This window comes from Schistocerca americana, chromosome 5 (genome assembly GCF_021461395.2).
Source record: "Schistocerca americana isolate TAMUIC-IGC-003095 chromosome 5, iqSchAmer2.1, whole genome shotgun sequence".
Lineage (NCBI taxonomy): Eukaryota > Metazoa > Arthropoda > Insecta > Orthoptera > Acrididae > Schistocerca > Schistocerca americana.
Window position 1 is genome coordinate 351,625,830 of NC_060123.1, and position 20,848 is coordinate 351,646,677.

Here is a 20,848-nt window from a genome sequence, read left to right on the forward strand (position 1 = left end):
AGCTTCACATCCTAGGTACGAATAGCACCAACAGAAAACAAAGTAACCTATGACTGTATTGCAAACAATTAAAGAACAAGCCAGACTTCACATTATTGTAATCTGAATGAAGAATCTCACATTACATTAGCATATCTGTATCGAAACATGAATAGCTTGTTTTCTATGATAGTATAATGACTCTTGTTTAGCCCACATACAGTTTCCATTTCAGTCTTTTCTATATATAAACACTGATAAATGTCACGAAGATCTCGCAACCATTGCCTAAGACTATTTGACATATTCATATCAATTAATCAAAACTAACATTTTTCTAAGATGACCTCACTGGTGAGATAATGTAACAATTATGTCATTAAAGTTGTCTATTCAAATTACATAGGCTGTAAGTACACTTCCAGCTAATTTGTGCTCCGTTTCATCTCATAAAGTAACACTGACGAGTGTTATAGGAGAAATGAATTTTACTTGCTATGTAACTGATTTACAGTTTCAAAGCCGAGGGACAGTCTCTCACGCAAACTTACAAAATGACAATTTGTCCGTTGTGCCTATATGTCTTGTTTAGCGTTTGCCATGTCCCAGTTGAAAAGTAGCTACGTTGCTCTTTAATGAATTTAGCGATTCTTTGTTCCATTCTTCGGCTATTACTGCTGAGTATAGATTCAATGTGAACGAAATCCAAGGCATTGCTTCATGTTTAGCATAGCACAACTGAGAATGTCAGGAGTATCTTGAAAGCAATTTGCAGTAACACTACACTTACTACTTAATGAAGGGCTGCGCTAATGGAGACACAAAGGAGCTAATATCATACATGGTTGTAAGGAGGAAAGCTAGGGTAGGAAGGATGAAAAATTGCTGCACATTTAGCTAGGAGCAACGGTAAGTTACCAGAGTAGTAGAGTGAAAGCATGCTAGATATGGTGACAGACTGAATGTTAAGGGAAAGGATAACTAGGATCTTAGATGTACAGGATTGTTCTGTGGTGATGTTACAGACTTTCATCGATGGTAAATGTACAAATGTGAGGTAAGGAACTGTGGTCCGGAAACGACCAAATCGAAAGTTATAAGTGAAAATCTTTCTGATACCTGTGATAGTGGACCTCCTCTACTGCAAGTTGTTTGGTATCCGTATTTTGACGTGGTAGTATAGATCAAAACAACAAAAACGTTTCCAACAAATATGAGCTCTAAAGTGCATATCTTAAGAACTATGAGCACCTGATCACTATTGTTAACTGCGAAACATCCAGTGTGCAAGTGCTCAGAGTTCTTAACGTGTGCATTTTAGAGGCCATGTTCGATAGTCAATTTTTTTCTTGTGTGGATCCGTACTACACCCTTCAAAAATATGGAAGAAAAGCGATAGCGGTAGAAGAAGTCCTTTGTCAGAGGTATCAGAATGATTCCCGCTTATAATTTCCGAATCGGTCGCTTCAGGGCCTTGGCCCTTCACTCAAATAGGTGCATCTAGCCTTAGCATTCAACAAACCTTGTAACATCATCACGGAATCATCCTCTGTAGTAAATTACGTGTAGGAGGGGTACCAAGGACAAATGTCACAAGGCTACACCGCTACAGGAGAGGCGTTGTGCATCTCGGAGAGGTTTACTTTTGACATGATGAGAGACAATGTTTTCAGGAAGACTCAGGAAACATATTACTTCGTCCGTGATACGTATCTCTAAATGATCACTAGAAATTATGACTCATAGGAATTTTTGCCGACAATCATGTTTCCCATGCACCTGGTTCTAATGAAACAGGAAATAGACGAAGAGGTCGTGGTAGTAGACATCCCATTTGCTAAATGTGTGGAGTATGGATGTGGATACAAACGTTCATTAGAAGGAACTGAATTTGTTTTCGAGTTAACAAAGAGCTAATTTCCAACGAGCTGTTCAGAATGTAACAAATCAGTTAAAAAAATAAAATCTTGTTTGTAGTTGCGTTCGTGGATCGCGAAATCCTTCTGCAAACACTGTTCTCCAAAAATAGTTCTGGGACGTTACGAAATTGTAGGATGTTAACGTATAGAACTTCATTGTTTCATATCTCCATTTCCACAGCCGCAAACGCACCTTTGAAAGAAGGCGGCAGCTGAACAGCAGGTGTTGGGGCCTCATCCACGAGGTTACCCGCTATCACGCCAGAGAGCACTGGTACGAGCGAAGAAGGTCCGGTGGCAGTAGTTTGTCTTACCGGCTGGAGGTGTTGCGGGCCGCCACGGCATCTGCGGGCGCTGTGTGTCGAGGTCGGCGCGGCGGTCGCGGCGGCTACTAGCCGGCAGAACGCCGCTGCCTCCGGAAGCGTGCGCGCCTTCCCCCACCCCGCGCCGCTCTAGCGGAGGCGCCCGAGTCCGACACGAGCGGCTTTCGGGTGCGACGCCCAATCCTGGCGGCACCGACGGCGGGGTCGTCCGGTGGCGCACAGAAGCGCAGCAGTGACATTCTACGAGGAAAAACCTCGACACATAGGGTGAGACCTAGTAGTTATGCAATCAACGAAGTTCTACTGCTCGTAATACATGTCGAACATGCCCCCTCTGGAATAACTTAACAAAACCCTGACAAGCGAACATATTCAACTACGACTCGTGTTTTAAGAATAAAAAAAGGGCACTTGTAAAACATCAGCACCCTCAACCGATCCCATACGAAAATTAGGGACAAAATTCTGATAGTAAGCAGCCATGGCCTTCTGAAAGAGCAGCTTTTGAACGTTAGAGTTTTTGTCGTTCGCTCTGGACCCCATGCAGTCACCCAGTGCTCGGGCCCGGAGTACTGAACAGCGTACTCACTAAGAGGTTGCTGGAATACGTTATTGTTTTGACAATGTTAACAAGCTTTGTCCAGGGTGCCAAATTGCGCGGTTTCTAACGTGCAACTGGAGCCAGAAATGCCATTACTTCGAACGTTTTAATGTGATGATTCACAAACGCCATGTGAATGAATGAAACAAATTATTATGACTTTAAAGAAATAGCTTACTGCTGTTTGATTGTTAACAACCCTGTTCTAGGTTATTTTCTTTGAATTTTTTAAAACTGACTCTTTTAACTGGGAACACACCTGCACGAGTAGCACTCTTCTTCTACGTCACTGCCACCATTAAACCGTAAATCGAAAATCATAACCTGATATCTTAACAATTATTCAGTTACTTAGATGTCTTCATTTTCATTTTATAGTTTACGTAGAGCTACAGAATACCAGTACGAGAGTATTGTTGAATAAATGTTTAAAGTATATCCAAGTGCGGTTAACATAAAATGTACTCATAATACTAACGTTCGCATCACGTGTCACTACCAAGTAACACACCTCGATGAAACTAGGATCATACATAGAAAGAACTTCTACTGTACATTACAGAAGACAATCGAAAGAAATACGCAATGAGACGAATAAAAATGACACTCATTCAAAGACACCACGATTCATGATGGTCCACTGGACGTTACAGAAGGCAGAACATGGTTCTCAGTATTATGTGTGATCATCAAGGTTGGTGTGCATGCTTTGTACGTGCTGCCATGCTGGCCACGACATTGGTAAGGCTTTCTTGTGGTAGGGCGTTCCACTCCTCCAATAGCACGGTTGACAACTGCTGGACGAACGGTGGTGCATGTGGACGTGCTACAGCATCACACACATGCTAGGTGGGACTTAAGTTGGGGCAATGGGCAGGCCGCCCATTCACGAAAAGTCTTCTGGTTCCAAGAGCTCCTCCACCTGTACTGTTCGATGATGATGCGCATTTTCATCCATAAAAACGCAGTCAGGGTCCAATGGGACCTTGAAAAGACGTAAAAATGAAGTGAAGGGCAAATGGACTCCTGAGAAGATGTACTTGGGAAGGAGTACAGAGTCACAATAATGTTGACTTGTGAGTGTGTCGTATTCAGAGATCTGAACGTCAGTACGACCACCCACGTAACATTATGCCTCTCCACTACTTAACATCTGGATCACCAAAACAATCATGTCTGACAATGTTCCACGGGACGTTCCGTGTTCCCACTTCTCACTGTATGAGAATACTTCTTCCATTATCGAGCATGACCGTCTTGGTTGTCCAGGTGTTAAGGTGTGGGGACTCGTGATGTTACATAGGCGTACCGACTTCCAAGTCTTTGAACACGGGACACCCTCTGGTCATCGTTATTGTATCAATCTACTCTTTCTCAAACTGCGTCTTTTCTGAGGTGCATTCAGTCCTGACTTCATTTGTATGGATAACAATCGCATCTAATGGTACAGGTTAATCTCCCGGAAATGAGAGGAGATTTGGCGAATGCACTGGCCTGCCCGTGCGATAGACTAAAATCCTATCGAAGAGGTGTGAGATGGGTTGGGGAGAAGTACTGCAACATGTCCGGATGCACCAACGACCATCTAGCATTAGCCAACCACGCTGATTGTCCTACCACAAGAATTTGGTTTCCTTGCTAGTAGATTCTCCGAAAATAAACTGAGCAATTAGAAAAAGTCATACATGTAAAAACAAAAACGCTTTTACTAAAAAAAGAATTTCGGGCGTGGCACTCATAGCCGAATACAACCTTGGATCTGCACCCAGACCAATACTGACAAGGAAATCTCTATGAAATAAAATAATACTGTCACATTATACGTAGGTCCCAAATGATAATTGTATGGATTACGTCAAAAAAATTATCTAAGAATGAATATTGATTGTTAATTGAAAGCCATACAAATACAAATTCTCTACCTCTTAGTACTCATCCCATACTTATAGTATTACCTTTCAGAGAACAAGTGCACAAAATATTACCACATCGATACAGTTATAGGAAAAGGTCATAATAAAAATAACAGTAATAATAACAGAAATAACAAAAATTGGGGATAGCCTTCGTGGTCCATAATACCATACTCGAATCTATCAGAGAAGTCACACCAGTAAACAACCGACTGATGATCATGCGCGTTCAATGCGCCAACAAAAAATACACACTGACCAATGCACACTTCCCTAATAGCCAGAACACCAAGAGAGACACACAGTCCGCAGATAAATTCTGGTCAACCCTTGGGAAAATATTATCCAAAGTCGCCAAGGACGACGTAGGCGATTTCCATGCACAGATCGGCAGAGAAAAAATGCACAGGAAAACAGTTGGAAATTATCCCGCACATAAATTCACCAACGAAAATGGCACACGGCTCATTGAACTTTGCCAGCAGCACAACCTCAAGCTCATGTTGACATCCCTCAGAAAATACCCCAGAAAACAGAAAACCTGGCGTTCACCACTCCAGCAGTTAGGCGAGTTCCAAATTGACTATGCGGCAATCTCGTAGCCAGTACAGAAAGAGATCTATGACATACCCCCAGTACGCAGAGGAGCTAACATCGATTCTGACTGTTACATAACACGCATCTAACTGAAGTCTTTCAGCATCCCTAGGGGCCGGCCAGAGTGGTCGAGCGGTTCTTGGTGCTACAGTCCGGAACCGCGCGACCGCTACGTCGCAGTTTCGAATACTGCCTCGGACATGAATGTGTGTGATGTCGTTAGTTTAGTTAGGTTTAAGTAGTTCTAAGTTCTAGGGGACTGATGACCCCAGAAGTTAAGTCCCACAGTCCTCAGAGCCATTTGAACCAATTTTGAACCATTCCAAGAGATGTCGGTCGATCACGGTACACTTGCGACTTCAGGTAACCCCAAAGCCAATAATCGCACGGACTGAGGTCTGGGGACCTTGGAGGCCAAGCATGACGAAAGTGGCGGATGAGCACACGATCATCACCAAACGACGCGCGCAAAAGATCTTTCACGCGTCTAGCAATATGGGGTGGAGCACCATGCTGCATAAACATCGTACGTTCCAGCAGGTGTTTATCAGCCAGGCTGGGGATCATGAGATTCTGTAACATATCGGCGTACCTCTCACCCGTCACAGTAACAGTACTGACGTTTTGCTGTTCAGCGCCATCTGTCGAACATTTTGTGAACTTTGTTTTTATTTTCGGTTCTAATAAAACCCCATGTCATTCTAAGCATGTGTGTCAATTTTTACCTTTCTATTTACATTATTCCGTGGTTTATTAAGTTTTCAAATTTATACTGACTTTTTGATCACCCGGTAGAAATAACTGGCAAAACCTCCGAAAAGAATCACAGATAAAGAACAAGCCCTCATTCCTCTGAAGAAGAATACCAAGCACCCTTTGTGGGACACCGATTGTGAGAATGCACTCGTTACCAGGAAATTGGGATACCAGAAATACAACACTAACAAGCACCCAGAAAATTTACAGGTGTTCAACGATACACGAAAGACAACAGCAAAAATTATTAGACCATCCAAGAGGAAATACCTGAAGGACCAGGTAGACTCTATAGAGTTGTCAGCAGGGCGACCTTTGTTATGGCTTTCTTTCAGGACCGATTCGAGAACGTTTTTCCACGCAAGCAACTTTTCATTTGGCGTACTCCTGCCCCCCCCCCCCCTCCCCCCGGTCCATCGTCTCGTGCACTTACATCCGTGTCAGTTTTCGCTACCGATTGACATACGTACTGTATACAGATTTGGAACTAGAGCGCGCGTGTCACTTTGGCGTCAGAAGCGGCAGCTACCCATTGTGAGGCGTCCTGTTAGATATATTAGTCATGATGCCTCTGGCGCCCCTCTTGCCTTGGAGCCCCAAAGGCTTGACACCCCAAATGACTGCATGCGTCGCTTGGACCTTAAACCGGCATTGCTTCCATCGATACAATAAATATAGAAGCATGCCGACAGTATTTCGCTCAATATCACTGGATACAGCGGTAACACCACATCCTGTTTCGGACGAGTCCAGATTCTACATACATCATCAAGGCGGAGGTACACGTGTGCGGAGGCACCGAGGACAGTGAACGTTTCCAGAGAGCATTCATCAATCGCTTACTGTCACAACACCTTTCATAACGGTGTGGGGTGAAATGGGACGGTACATGAGTACCCCCCATGAACCATGGACCTTGCAGTTGGTGGGGAGGCTTGCGTGCCTCAGCGATACAGATAGCCGTACCGTAGGTGCAACCACAACGGAGGGGTATCTATTGAGAGGCCAGACAAACGTATGGTTCCTGAAGAGGGGCAGCAGCCTTTTCCGTAGTTGCAGGGGTAACAGTCTGGATGATTGACTGATCTGGCCTTGTAACACTAACCAAAACGGCCTTGCTGTGCTGGTACTGCGAACGGCTGAAAGCAAGGGGAAATTACGGCCGTAATTTTTCCCGAGGGCATGCAGCTTTACTGTGTGGTTAAATGATGATGGCGTCCTCTTGGGTAAAACATTCCGGAGGTAAAATAGTCCCCCATTCGGATCTCCGGGCGGGGACTACTCAAGAGCACGTCGTTATCAGGAGAAAGAAAACTGGCGTGCCACAGATCGGTGCGTGGAATGTCACATCCCTTAATCTGGCAGGTAGGTTAGAAACTTTAAAAAGGGAAATGGATAGGTTAAAGTTAGATATACTGGGAATTAGTGAAGTTCGGTGGCAGGAGGAACAAGACTTCTGGTCAGGTGACTACAGGGTTATAAACACAAAATCAAATAGGGATAATGCAGGTGTAGGTTTAATAATGAATAGGAAAATAGTAATGCGGGTAAGCTACTACAAACAGCATAGTGAACGCATTATTGTGGTCAAGATAGATACGAAGCCCACGCCTACTACAGTAGTACAAGTTTATATGCCTACTAGCTGTGCAGGTGACGAAGAAATTGAAGAAATGTATGATGAAATAAAAGAAAATATTCAGATAGTGAAGGGAGACGAAAATTTAATAGTCATGGGTGACTGGAATTTGAGAGTAGGAAAAGGGAGAGAAAAAAACATAGTAGGTGAATATAAATTGGGGCTAAGAAATGAAAGAGAAAGCCGCCTGGTAGAATTTTGCACAGAGCACAACTTAATCATAGCTAACACTTGGTTCAAGAATCATAAAAGAAGATTGTATACATGGAAGAAGCCCGGAGATACTGACAGGTTTCAGATAGATTGTATAATGGTAAGACAGAGATTTAGGAACCAGGTTTTAAATTGTAAGACATTTCCAGGGGCAGATGTGGACTCTGACCACAATCTATTGGATATGAACTGTAGATTAAGACTGAAGAAACTGCAAAAAGCTGGGAATTTACGGAGATGGTACTTGGATAAACTGACTAATCCATAGATTGTACAGAGTTTCAGGGAGAGCATAAGGGAACAATTGACAAGAACGGGGGAAAGAAATACAATAGAAGAAGAATGGGTAGCTTTGAGGGAGGAAGTAGTGAAGGCAGCAGAGGATCAAGTAGGTAGAAAGACGAGGGCTAGTAGAAATCCTTGGGTAACAGAAGAAATATTGAATTTAATTGATGAAAGGAGAAAATATAAAAATGCAGTAAATGAAGCAGGCAAAAAGGAATACAAATGTCTCAAAAATGAGATCGACAGGAAGTGCAAAATGGCTAAGCAGGGATGGCTAGAGGACAAATGTAAGGATGTAGTGGCTTATCTTACTAGGGGTAAGATAGGTACTGCCTACAGGAAAATTAAAGAGACCTTTGGAGAAAAGAGAGCCACTTGTACGAATATCAAGAGCTCAGATGGAAACCCAGTTCTAAGCAAAGAAGGGAAAGCAGAAAGGTGGAAGGAGTATATACAGGGTCTATACGAGGGCGATGTACTTGAGGACAATATTATGGAAATGGAAGAGCTTGTAGATGAAAATGAAATGGGAGATATGATACTGCGTGAAGACTCTGACAGAGCACTAAAAGACCTGAATCGAAACAAAGCTCCGGGAGTAGACAACATTCCATTAGAACTACTGACAGCCTTGGGAGAGCCAGTCCTGGCTAAACTCTACCATCCGGTGAGCAAGATGTATGAGACAGGCGAAATACCCTCAGACTTCATAAAGAGTATAATAATTCCAATCCCAAAGAAAGCAGGTGTTGACAGATGTGAAAATTACCGAACTATCAGTTTAGCAAGTCACGGCTGCAAAATACTAACGCGCATTCTTTGCAGACGAATGGAAAAACTAGTAGAAGCCGACCTCAGGGAAGAGGTAGAAATATCAGAACACGTGAGGCAATACTGAGCCTACGACTTATCTTAGAAGCCAGATTAAGGAAAGGCAAACCCACTTTTCTAGCATTTGTAGACTTAGAGAAAGCTTTTGACAATGTTGACTGGAATACTCTCTTTCAAATTCTGAAGGTGGCAGGGGTAAAATACAGCGAGCGAAAAGATATTTACATTTTGTACAGAAAGCAGATGGCAGTTATATGAGTCGAGGGACATCAAAGGGAAGCAGTGGTTGGGAAGGGAGTGAGACAGGGTTGTAGCCTCTCCCCGATGTTATTCAATCTCTATATTGAGCAAGCATTGAAGGAAACTAAAGAAAAATTCGGAGTAGGTACTAAAATCCATGGAGAAGAAATAAAAACTTTGAGGTTCGCAGATGACATTGTAATTCTGTCAGAGACAGCAAAGGACTTGGAAGAGCAGTTGAACGGAATGGATAGTGTCTTGAAGGTTGGATACAAGATGAACATCAACAAAAGCAAAACATGGATAACGGAGTGTAGTCGAATTAAGTCGGGTGATGCTGAGGGAATTAGATTAGGAAATGAGACACTTAAAGTAGTAAAGGAGTTTTGCTATTTGGGGAGCAAAATAACTGATGATGGTCGAAGTAGAGAGGATATAAAATGCAGACTGGCAATGGCAAGGAAAGCGTTTCTGAAGAAGAGAAATTTGTTAACATCGAGTATAGATTTAAGTGTCAGGAAGCCGTTTCTGAAAGTATTTGTATGGAGTGGAACATGGACGATAAATAGTTTGGACAAGAAGAGAAAAGAAGCTTTCGAAATGTGGTGTTACAGAAGAATGCTGAAGATTAGATGGGTAGATCACATAACTAATGAGGAAGTATTGAATAGGATTGGGGAGAAGAGAAGTTCTTGGCACAACTTGACTAGAAGGAGGGATCAATTGGTAGGACATGTTCTGAGGCATCAAGGGATCACCAGTTTAGTACTGGAGGGCAGCGTGGAGGGTAAAAATCGTAGAGGGAGACCAAGAGATGAATACACTAAGCAGATTCAGAAGGATGTAGGTTGCAGTAGGTACTGGGAGATGAAGAAGCTTGCACAGGATACAGTAGCGTGGAGAGCTGCATCAAACCAGTGTCAGGACTGAGGACCACAACAACAACAACATGAGTACCTCTGGTTAGAACAGCTGCGTTATACCTCTTTCGTGTTAACCTTGTGGCACACAGCGTCCACTGTAGTAAACAGACGTTAATGACCACTTGTCTGGCGTTTTCAGTCACTTCTGAGGCTGAAAATGCGCACAGTCCACTGCAGTGGCACGCCATATTGGTGTTGTGCCCTGCATGAATTTGAAACCTCATGACTGAAAACACCAGCGAACAGGCTACTAGAAATGAAACCTTCGCTCACGGCAAATGAAGGTAACACCTTTCCAACCGAAATTACCCGCTACTTTTACAAAATACAGGTATCTACAAATTGTCGTGCCTGAATAATAACGTCAGATTGCAAAATCTAGAAGCACTGCGTAACCGATTTCCTTGTTGAGATCAACACATTTATGGCGGTCTATTTCCAATAGTAATTCCATGAGTGAGAACACGGCATAAATGTCACATCATCAGTCTTTCAAGATTCTGTAAAGAAAACGATGGCAATATTTTAATTGTCATTCAAGTTAATCAAGCAGGACGAGAGAGTCCATTTACAACAACAATTAATGAAATCCCTTCACGTAATATCCTCTGAAACAAAAAGTTTTGTACTGTATCTTGCCAACGATCCGAATTTCACAAGATCAGAAGCTGTCACTGCGAATTCGTAACTTGAAGCTGGTGGGAATGTGTCTGTTTGTAACAGGTGCCTGCAACGTTTTATCTTTAAGAGGCATATTTCGTATTGTTTGTGCTAATGCCATGTGTCCGCGCACCTTGAACTTTATAATATTCCTTTGTGTCACAAAATTTAATGGTCGTTTCACCTAAATAGCTGGATGATATTCAAGCCATTTAAGGGGGAGAGGTAGCGCTGCACACCCATAAAATTATTATATTGTTCCTAAGGAAAACATCATTGAGATTGGAGAAGTTACTAGAAAAATAAGCAGAGATACTGGTTTTCAAAATCGGTCGGTGCGCGACAGTGCACGGTACCCATGCGTTACAAAAAATCGGCTCTCGGAAATGTGGTCTTCAGGGGTCATATCAAGGTATGACAGAGGTAAGGCGTCAACTGTTTATGGTAGCCCCTGGCCTAGTGGCAATTAGTATACCTATCAGATGAACGGGCAAACTGCAGCTATCCTGCAGTACAGGGCCAATTTTATATATTGCACACGTCCTCCAGCCCCGGAAAATACACTCCTGGAAATGGAAAAAAGAACACATTGACACCGGTGTGTCAGACCCACCATACTTGCTCCGGACACTGCGAGAGGGCTGTACAAGCAATGATCACACGCACGGCACAGCGGACACACCAGGAACCGCGGTGTTGGCCGTCGAATGGCGCTAGCTGCGCGGCATTTGTGCACCGCCGCCGTCAGTGTCAGCCTGTTTGCCGTGGCATACGGAGCTCCATCGCAGTCTTTAACACTGGTAGCATGCCGCGACAGCGTGGACGTGAACCGTATGTGCAGTTGACGGACTTTGAGCGAGGGCGTATAGTGGGCATGCGGGAGGCCGGGTGGACGTACCGCCGAATTGCTCAACACGTGGGACGTGAGGTCTCCACAGTACATCGATGTTGTCGCCAGTGGTCGGCGGAAGGTGCACGTGCCCGTCGACCTGGGACCGGACCGCAGCGACGCACGGATGCACGCCAAGACCGTAGGATCCTACGCAGTGCCGTAGGGGACCGCACCGCCACTTCCCAGCAAATTAAGGACACTGTTGCTCCTGGGGTATCGGCGAGGACCATTCGCAACCGTCTCCATGAAGCTGGGCTACGGTCCCGCACACCGTTAGGCCGTCTTCCGCTCACGCCCCAACATCGTGCAGCCCGCCTCCAGTGGTGTCGCGACAGGCGTGAATGGAGGGACGAATGGAGACGTGTCGTCTTCAGCGATGAGAGTCGCTTCTGCCTTGGTGCCAATGATGGTCGTATGCGTGTTTGGCGCCGTGCAGGTGAGCGCCACAATCAGGACTGCATACGACCGAGGCACACAGGGCCAACACCCGGCATCATGGTGTAGGGAGCGATCTCCTACACTGGCCGTACACCACTGGTGATCGTCGAGGGGACACTGAATAGTGCACGGTACATCCAAACCGTCATCGAACCCATCGTTCTACCATTCCTAGACCGGCAAGGGAACTTGCTGTTCCAACAGGACAATGCACGTCCGCATGTATCCCGTGCCACCCAACGTGCTCCAGAAGGTGTAAGTCAACTACCCTGGCCAGCAAGATCTCCGGATCTGTCCCCCATTGAGCATGTTTGGGACTGGATGAAGCGTCGTCTCACGCGGTCTGCACGTCCAGCACGAACGCTGGTCCAACTGAGGCGCCAGGTGGAAATGGCATGGCAAGCCGTTCCACAGGACTACATCCAGCATCTCTACGATCGTTTCCATGGGAGAATAGCAGCCTGCATTGCTGCGAAAGGTGGATATACACTGTACTAGTGCCGACATTGTGCATGCTCTGTTGCCTGTGCCTATGTGCCTGTGGTTCTGTCAGTGTGATCATGTGATGTATCTGACCCCAGGAATGTGTCAATAAAGTTTCCCCTTCCTGGAACAATGAATTCACGGTGTTCTTATTTCAATTTCCAGGAGTGTAGAACATACCGGTTGGTTCTTCGCATTAGGTGTGCCTTAGTGTGGTTCTTAGGTAACTTATAAAAGCCCCAGTTGTTAATGAGAGGTTCCTGAGAAAAACCAGATAAATCCCGATTTTTGAGGGCGAAAAGTACTAATTAGGGCGATGACCTCTTCTATAATTTCTGTTCGTGGAGACCGTTTAAATTTTCTTCAGATTTTCTGAAGATTTTGTTCTTTTAGAACTTCGAAACTTTTATCGTTATCATTATCCGGTACCGAAATCCAGATGCTCAAATTTACCTTACTTATGCAGGTAAAATATGCATCTGAGTTGGAAATGTCTTTTTAACTGATAAGGCGAGGTTATGGCAATAGTTCTACGGCCATCGCAAAGGCTCTGAGATCACCAAGCTATGTTTTAATCAGGATTTCACTCGCTTTCTCTGTATATTGGTCACTTAATGCCAATAGAAATATGCCCAAATTAGTACCACAGTGACAGAAATGGGGTTAAAATCGTCTTAACGTTCCTAACAAAATCACAGTAAAAAAACACGTAAAACTGGAAAGACTGCAATTCAGTAAAATATTTCTGATAACATTTTCAATTTTTTAGATACAAATCGTAAGCCGAGAGTTTTCGATGAATTGCGATCGATGAGCAAAGGTTCCGGAGAAAATCTGAAGGAAACATTTTATGTTAACCTTATACATTACTGGAAACTGAAAAAAGAACACCATGAATTTGTCTACCCAGAAAAGGGAAATTTTATTGACACACTCTTGGGGACGTATACAACACACGATCACAAAGACAGAGCCATACCCACGTGAGTGAAGTTAACAGATCGTGCGCAGTGTCGGCGCTAGTACTGTGTATACCCTCCTTTTTCAGCAATGCTGGCTGCAATTCTCAAATGAAGACGATCGTAGAGGTGCCGAATGTAGTCTAGAGGAATGGCCTGCCATGCAGTGTCCACCTGATGCCTAAGCTGGACAAGATTCCCTGCCGGTCGTGCAGACCACGCAAGATGACGTTTCATCCGGTTCCAAACATGCTCAATGTGGGACAGATCTGGGCATCGTGCTGGCCAAGGTAGTTGGCGTACACCTTGAAGAGCACGTTGGGTGGCACAGGAGACATGTACTCGAGCAGCGTTCTGTTGGAAAAGCATGTCGCCGTTGGGTGCATGAACGGTAGCAAGACCAGTTGAATAAAGGTTTCAGTGTACCGTTCACTGTTCAACGTTCCCTCTACTACCACCAGTGGAGAACGGCCAGTGTAGCATACGGCTCCCCACACCATGATTCCGGGTGTTGGTCCTGTGTGCCTCTGTCGCACACGCTCCAGACTTTGGCGCTCACTAGCACGACTCCACTCTCGCGTTTGACCGTCATTGGTACCAAGGCAGAAGCGACTCTCATCACTGAGGACGACACTTCTCCATTCGTCCTTCGATAAACGCGTATCGTGACACCACTGCAGGTGGACTGAGCGATGTTGGGGCGTGAGCGGAAGACGCCCTAATGGCACGCGGGATCGTGGCCCTGCTTCACGGAGGCGGTTACGAATGGTTCTCGGTGATACCCCGGAGCAACAGTGTCCCTAATTTGTTGTGAAATCCCGGTGCGGTTCTGTACGGCACTTCGTAAGATGCGACGGTGTTGGCGTGCATCTGTGCGTCGCCGCTGCCCGGACCCAAGTCGACAGGCATGTGCACCTTCTGCCGACCGCTGGCGACAACGCCGATGCACTGTGGAGACCTCTCGCCCCACGTGTTGCGCAATTTTGCGGTATGTTCATACGGCCTCCCGCAGGCCCTTATACGAACTCGCTCAAACTCCGTCAGTTGCACAAACGCTTTACGTACACGCTGTAGCGGCATGCTGACAATGTCGAAGACACACAAGGAGCTCCGTATACCACGGCAAACTGGCTGCCACTGGCTCTGGCGGTGAACAACCGCTGAGAAGCTTGCAACATTTCACAGCTGATAACGCAATCCCTCGTATGTCCGCAGTGTGACGCGTTTGATCATCACATTCACTGCCCTCTCATAGTGTCCCGTGCAAGTACAATAGGTCTTATTCACTTGCGTCAATGTGTAATTTTTTCATTTTCCGGGAGTGTATAAGCGTACTTGTTTTTTTTTTTTTTTTGTATTTGTCAAAGTGTGTAAGAGTGTCGAAGTATGTAAATACACTGTCAAAACTTTACTGCCCTCTAGAATTTGTTTCATATAAGCAGCACACACTGCTGTAGCAGAAAAAAGTAGTGAAACAGAAGAAAAGTGGGTAACCAGGCTTCATTGCACCTTCCTATACAAAAAGTTTGGAATTCCAACATATTGTCGCTTCTTTGTGCTAAGAGAGAGGAGGAGAGAGACAGGGACGGTGGAAGGGAGAGGAGACAGTGCTAGTGGAAAAGAAGTAGGAGGCAGTGATGGTGTCGTAGAGAAAGTGGCAATGAAGGAGAAAGGGAGAGAACGATAGCACTGGAAGGCAAAGAAAGATGAGCTACTTATGGTCAGTGAGAGACAGTGGAAGTAAGAGAGAACGAGTTCTGGATGGAGATAGGAGCAGTGGGATTAAAACAGAGAGGAGACTATGGAAAATACAGATGAAAGAAGACTGTACAAAAGCTGATGGAGCGTTCAGGGGGGAGGTGGTGACAAGCTTCTGGGTCCTCTCAGTCCGGCGATCTGTTAACACGTAGATGTAGGTGAGGGCGCATTTTGGATGGAAATTTTAAACACGTTGGTATATGGAAAGAAAAAGTAAACTGGAAGCGCCAGAATTTTTGAGCTGCCCAGATACGGGGACACAACTGCAGTGGAAAATAAAAAAGGAGACAGTGGCAAGGGAGTATACTATAAATCAGTGGAAGAATATGGAGACAGTAGGATAGACTGTGGCAGTGAGAGGGACATGTCGAGTATGAAGGCCTAGCTTCAGAGAGCGGCTGGGTAAAAGGATTTATAATATTCTGTGTCAAAATAGCGCGAATAAGTTCACCTGCCAAATTTTTTGATAAGGAAGAAAAATTGCTAATTTTAAAAAGAAATTTTTAAATCAAAGTTATAAGGGATTATAACTCTTGTACCTGATTTTAAACCTATAAGTAAATTTGGGACCTAGCTCACACATTTATACAAAAAAGTTATAATTTATTTGTCTTCGTGTTGAATAGGGACATGTCAAAATCTGTTTTGGATCCAGGTGGATAGGAAACAAGATTTATATAGTTACAGAAAAAGTACTTTAGAATACAAAAACTAAATCTGTTTCATGAGTTGCAGTTTTTTATTCTGTTTTATAAGTAAAAATAATTATATCTGTAATACGTTATTGTGAGATGATAAACTTGCTTTGTTTCTTAACACATTAATTCAGTGACGTTTGGTTTAAAAATGATGTCTTTGAATCTACACGTCGTTCCCCAGAAGCAGCCAGTATGTTTCGAACAACATGGCCTTGACTAAAAAAGGACTCTTCGTCTCTTAAAATAAACTTTTTGGATCGCCTTGTTTTTTCAAAGAAAAATAACCGTAACTACTATCTTCCAAATAAACAAATTTTAGGTGCATACAGTCTAAATTACTACTTACTTCTCCCACATATTTTAATCACTGCATAATCTTCTGGGTTGAAAGTAATGTGGTTCTTCATTCCCATCAAGTTCTTGGCCTTCTTCTAAGGAAACGCTGATGGCTACTGTCTCTCTTCAGCCTACGAGTTTCGAAAATACGACCCAGCATTTTCAGTTAGGCGAATCTCGTCAGAATAAGGCGTACTTTAAAACTGAACTGTTGGTTAATGAAACGCGATATAAAATGTTCTTTCCATGAGGTTGAATTTAGATTAATAGCTACAAACGAAGGTCGAAGCGAGGAAATGTAGCATAAAATTCGACGCCTGTCAGAGAAAGAGCAAAACATCAACTGACAGTCTCACTAACTTCGAAATTCCTAATTTTCTTCTTATATTGATTCGCTACCAACTTATAGAAACAAATCGTTGAATTATATTCCCATTTGTTTTCAGACATGATGGCGTGAACGTTTCTGAAGATTTCGTTCCTGTTAACCTTACTGTTTCTGTTTACTATATTTTACGGCATCCAAGGAACTGTCCATTCTCTTTGATAAATGTAATTCATGTTAATCACTTTGCCTTTATATAGCGCAATGATATTGTTCTTCTTATCTAAAACCAGCAGAATGTATGGACTGCACATTTCAATACCTTAAAGTAGTGCTTTGCCGGACTCCAGCTATTCGTCTTTCAGCACTGCACTAGTATGTCGTTGCACAGGCAGCCGACGCGGCAACGGAAAATTTTCAGCCAAGGTTGTCCGTCCACCTCCCGCTGTCCAATGCATAATGTTCTTGATGCGTGCAGCTGTGTTTTGTATTGTAGTTCTCTTTCGATAGCTCTGACATAATCATGTTTAAGAGAAAACAGACATCAGTTGTTTCATATTTTCTCAGTTTCTTAGAAATTTCTTAATGAAAGAAGTTCATCGATAGAGCAACAGCTTAATGTCGTACACACAAAATATAATCCTGTTTGCATACTTCAAGACGTTATCAAAATGTACATTCAACTATCCTTATCACTTTTCAAATGAACGCGAAAATTTTTAGTAGCTTGAAATCCTTACGTATTACTTCTCAACAGTTTTGTGCTTCATATCTTGATTTAGACGGTACCGGTCCGTAGTGCATCATGTAGACTGTTTCACCTACTAAAAGCTGCCTCAAATGAAACAGAATCAGTTTGTAGCCAGCACCTATGAACAAATTTTTATAAAACTTTTGAAAAACTCTTGCTTCGCCTGCTTTGTTGATATAATGATGTACAGAACACGTTTAAGTTATCCTTAGATTTTATCTTAACGTTGTGTTTCTTATTTTACCGGACTCATCTCGGGCTTGGCTCAGTATCGTGCGGGAATCATAACAGCAGTTCTCGTTATACCCTATGAGCATGAGTACACTTCCTTTCAACGATGGGACCCAGTCTGAATGAAATATGAGATGTGAGGAAAAAGCAACGATAACTTTTTTTTAAATTTTGCTGGCTTTATAAATCTTATTTTCCAAAATTTTTATCTTGTTGGCACACTTGTTCCTGCTGTATATCTGCACTTTCAGCTGCTCTGATTATTTAATTTATTGTTGAGATTCGAAAAGGTTATATGCGTTTTAGAATGTTTGCCTAATTTTTACTTTCGAAACGGTTGGAGCAAAGAATTTGCGTTAAGTTTAGCTTGAAAAATAGAATAAAGTGCGCCATCGCATTCGAAATGTTGACTGTAGCTTCTGGCCAATCAACTATGAGTAAGACAAGAGTCTACGAATTTTATAAACGTTTCTAAGTAGGTAAAGAAGACGTTGTAGACGACGACAGCCCCGGTTCCCATAGACATCAATTCCTGACGACAATGTGGAACAACTCAAGAAAATGGCTATGAAAAATAGCCGACTCACCCACCGTCAGAGAGGTTTCTGTTGATGTCGGCGTATCCTTTGTGTCATGGCAAGCAATTTTTTCGGAAATATTTGGCATGCAGCGTGTAGCAGCAAAGTTTGTTCCGAAATTGTTGAACTTCCACCGAAAACGACGTCGCGTATACATAACTCAGAAATTGCTGAATGAAGTCGACAACTATCCTAAACTTCTACAGAAGGTTATAACAGGTAACGAAACATGGGTATACTGGTATGACGTCGAAACCAAGACCCAATCGTTCCAATGGAAACTATCTGAAGAGCCAAGACCGAAAAAAATTGACAAATTCGATCACATGTGCAGGTTCCTTCCTTCTTTCCTTCGGTTACAGTGAGCTAGTGCATCATGAATTCCAGTCATATAATCATACGGTTGATACGGAGTAGTACCTGAATGTTATGCACCCTTTGAGTGAAGCAATCCGAAGAACCCGACCAGAATTTTAACAAAATCACTCGTGGAAATTTCATCACGATAATGCTAACGCTGACACCTCAAAGCCCCTTTCTTGAATTTTGGCAGAAAACAAAATCGTTATGCTTCCTCAGCCACCATATTCCCTGGAAATGGTTCCCTCTGGCTACTTTCTATTCCTGTGGCTGAGGAGAACCATGAATGTATGTCGTTTTGCTACTATTGATGAGATAAAAACAGAACTGCTGAAGGAGCTGAACACCATAACGAAATGTACGGTCCAGAAGCCTCCCAAGATTCGACAAAGCGCTGGCTCCAGTGTATTATATCAGACAGGGACAACTTTGAGGAGGAAAAAATTGATTTTGATAAATACATGAAGATTCTTTAACCCAAAAATAGAAATCCTCGTTACTGTTTGATTACACCTCGAGCGTATATCAACGAAAATGTGAAATATAACACCCTGAAAAGCTTGGCTACATGATGCCAAACTGATACTATATCATCTCCATGACTGAATCAGAGGGTAGTTACAAACTTCATATTTAGTCGAGCTTACTTTCAATAGCTTCAGTGAAGATAAAGACCATTTCTTCAGATGTGACATGGAGTGTATTTACATTAGCTATTGTGTGTGTCTAATGTTTCTGGAACATTCTACGATATCGCAGCACACCACGATAGGGGCATGTGCATTTGCAGTTTATCGTCAGCTTTGAGAGTGATGTGATCCATTATAAATGGTACTGAAGGCCTGCGACTATCAAAATAATAGGTTTGTTTATAAATAATTCTTCTGCTAACATTCACAATTTTCTTTATTTTATTTTTCACACGACGCGTTTCGGGAAATGATTTGCAAGTGTGTTTTTTTTGTGTTTGTTATGTCATATCTATGTGATGTTGTTGATGTGTGAGACTGCTTCATTTCGTGGACTTTACAGCAATATATAAGAAACACGTGATTTTTAGTTAGTTGTTGATCTTTTTGTAAATTTAGTGGTGAAATTTTGAAGTATTTGTACTTACAGTTTCATTATGGTCCATTTGTGGAGAGTCTCGCACACAGTAAACATCGCACACAGCTCGTTGTACGCTTTTAAACATAGAAAATATTTTACATAAACAAAACAAATACAAGGATGTTCCTACAAGTAGTTAACAGAGATGACATTATAGGTCTTCCACAGAGTATGATATGCTTTTGTACAGAGACTATTTACCTTAACAATACGGATTATAATTTACTCGTATCGATTTTACAGTTGTGCTTATTTCTGTGTGTTCCTATTTTTATTTCAGTAAAAATTCAGAACATCTCAAGAAATTCACTGATTCTTTTCAAATTTTTCTTTTAATATTTCATCTTCATTTTTTCTGTAATGTGAATATATCTCCAGTTTTTCTAGCAAATCCATTTTATGTCCTGTATTTAGCTGGTGGAGTACTTCGACACTTTGCTCTATTTTTCCAAATAGGTGTCCTGTATTATGTGTATGTGTTGCTATAGCTGATGTTGTGTGTCTGTTGTATGTGTTGGCTTTTATGTGCTCTGTGTACCTAATATTCAAATTTAGGCCTGTTTGTACTAGGAAGAAAATGGATTATTCCTGGCATGTTACCATGTATATTCCAGATTCTGAATATGGAGTACATTTACACTTCATATTATGAATTAGTTTTTGTTGTACTTAGTAGATGTAGAAAACCCAATTTTGACTATGTGATTTTTGAAAATATTTGGATCTTCTGTGATGCATTGCCAACAAACGGGATACGAGATAAACATTTGTTTTCCTCTTTTTCTTCTGAGGTGCAGTTTGTACCTGGGTATTTCTTCATTTCGTCTATGACTGTGTCAACCTTAGAAACACTGTAAAACTTGGCAACTGTAATATTTTTCACTGTGTTTCTTTCTTGTTGCATGTTTTCATGGTTAAGTGGTATTCTAGTTGCCCTTTGTAGCATTGACCTGTATGCTGACTTGTGTTGTTGTGTCATGTAATATTTATGTCCAGAAAGTTGATGCTTTTATTTTGCTCACGTTCTACCGTAAATTGGATTGTCTCGTG

At 42.7% G+C, this 20,848-nt stretch overlaps 1 protein-coding gene across 1 annotated transcript in view; it reads right to left on the bottom strand.

The window, feature by feature from the left end:
* Positions 1-2,184, bottom strand: part of LOC124616371 (zinc finger protein 628-like) — a 35,379-nt gene extending 33,195 nt beyond the window's left edge. The window contains exon 1 of the mRNA XM_047144682.1: positions 2,092-2,184. Coding sequence (XP_047000638.1) covers positions 2,092-2,136 — 45 coding nt within the window. The 5' untranslated portion in view covers positions 2,137-2,184. The remainder of the gene's footprint in view (positions 1-2,091) is intronic.
* Positions 2,185-20,848: the final 18,664 nt, after the last annotated feature.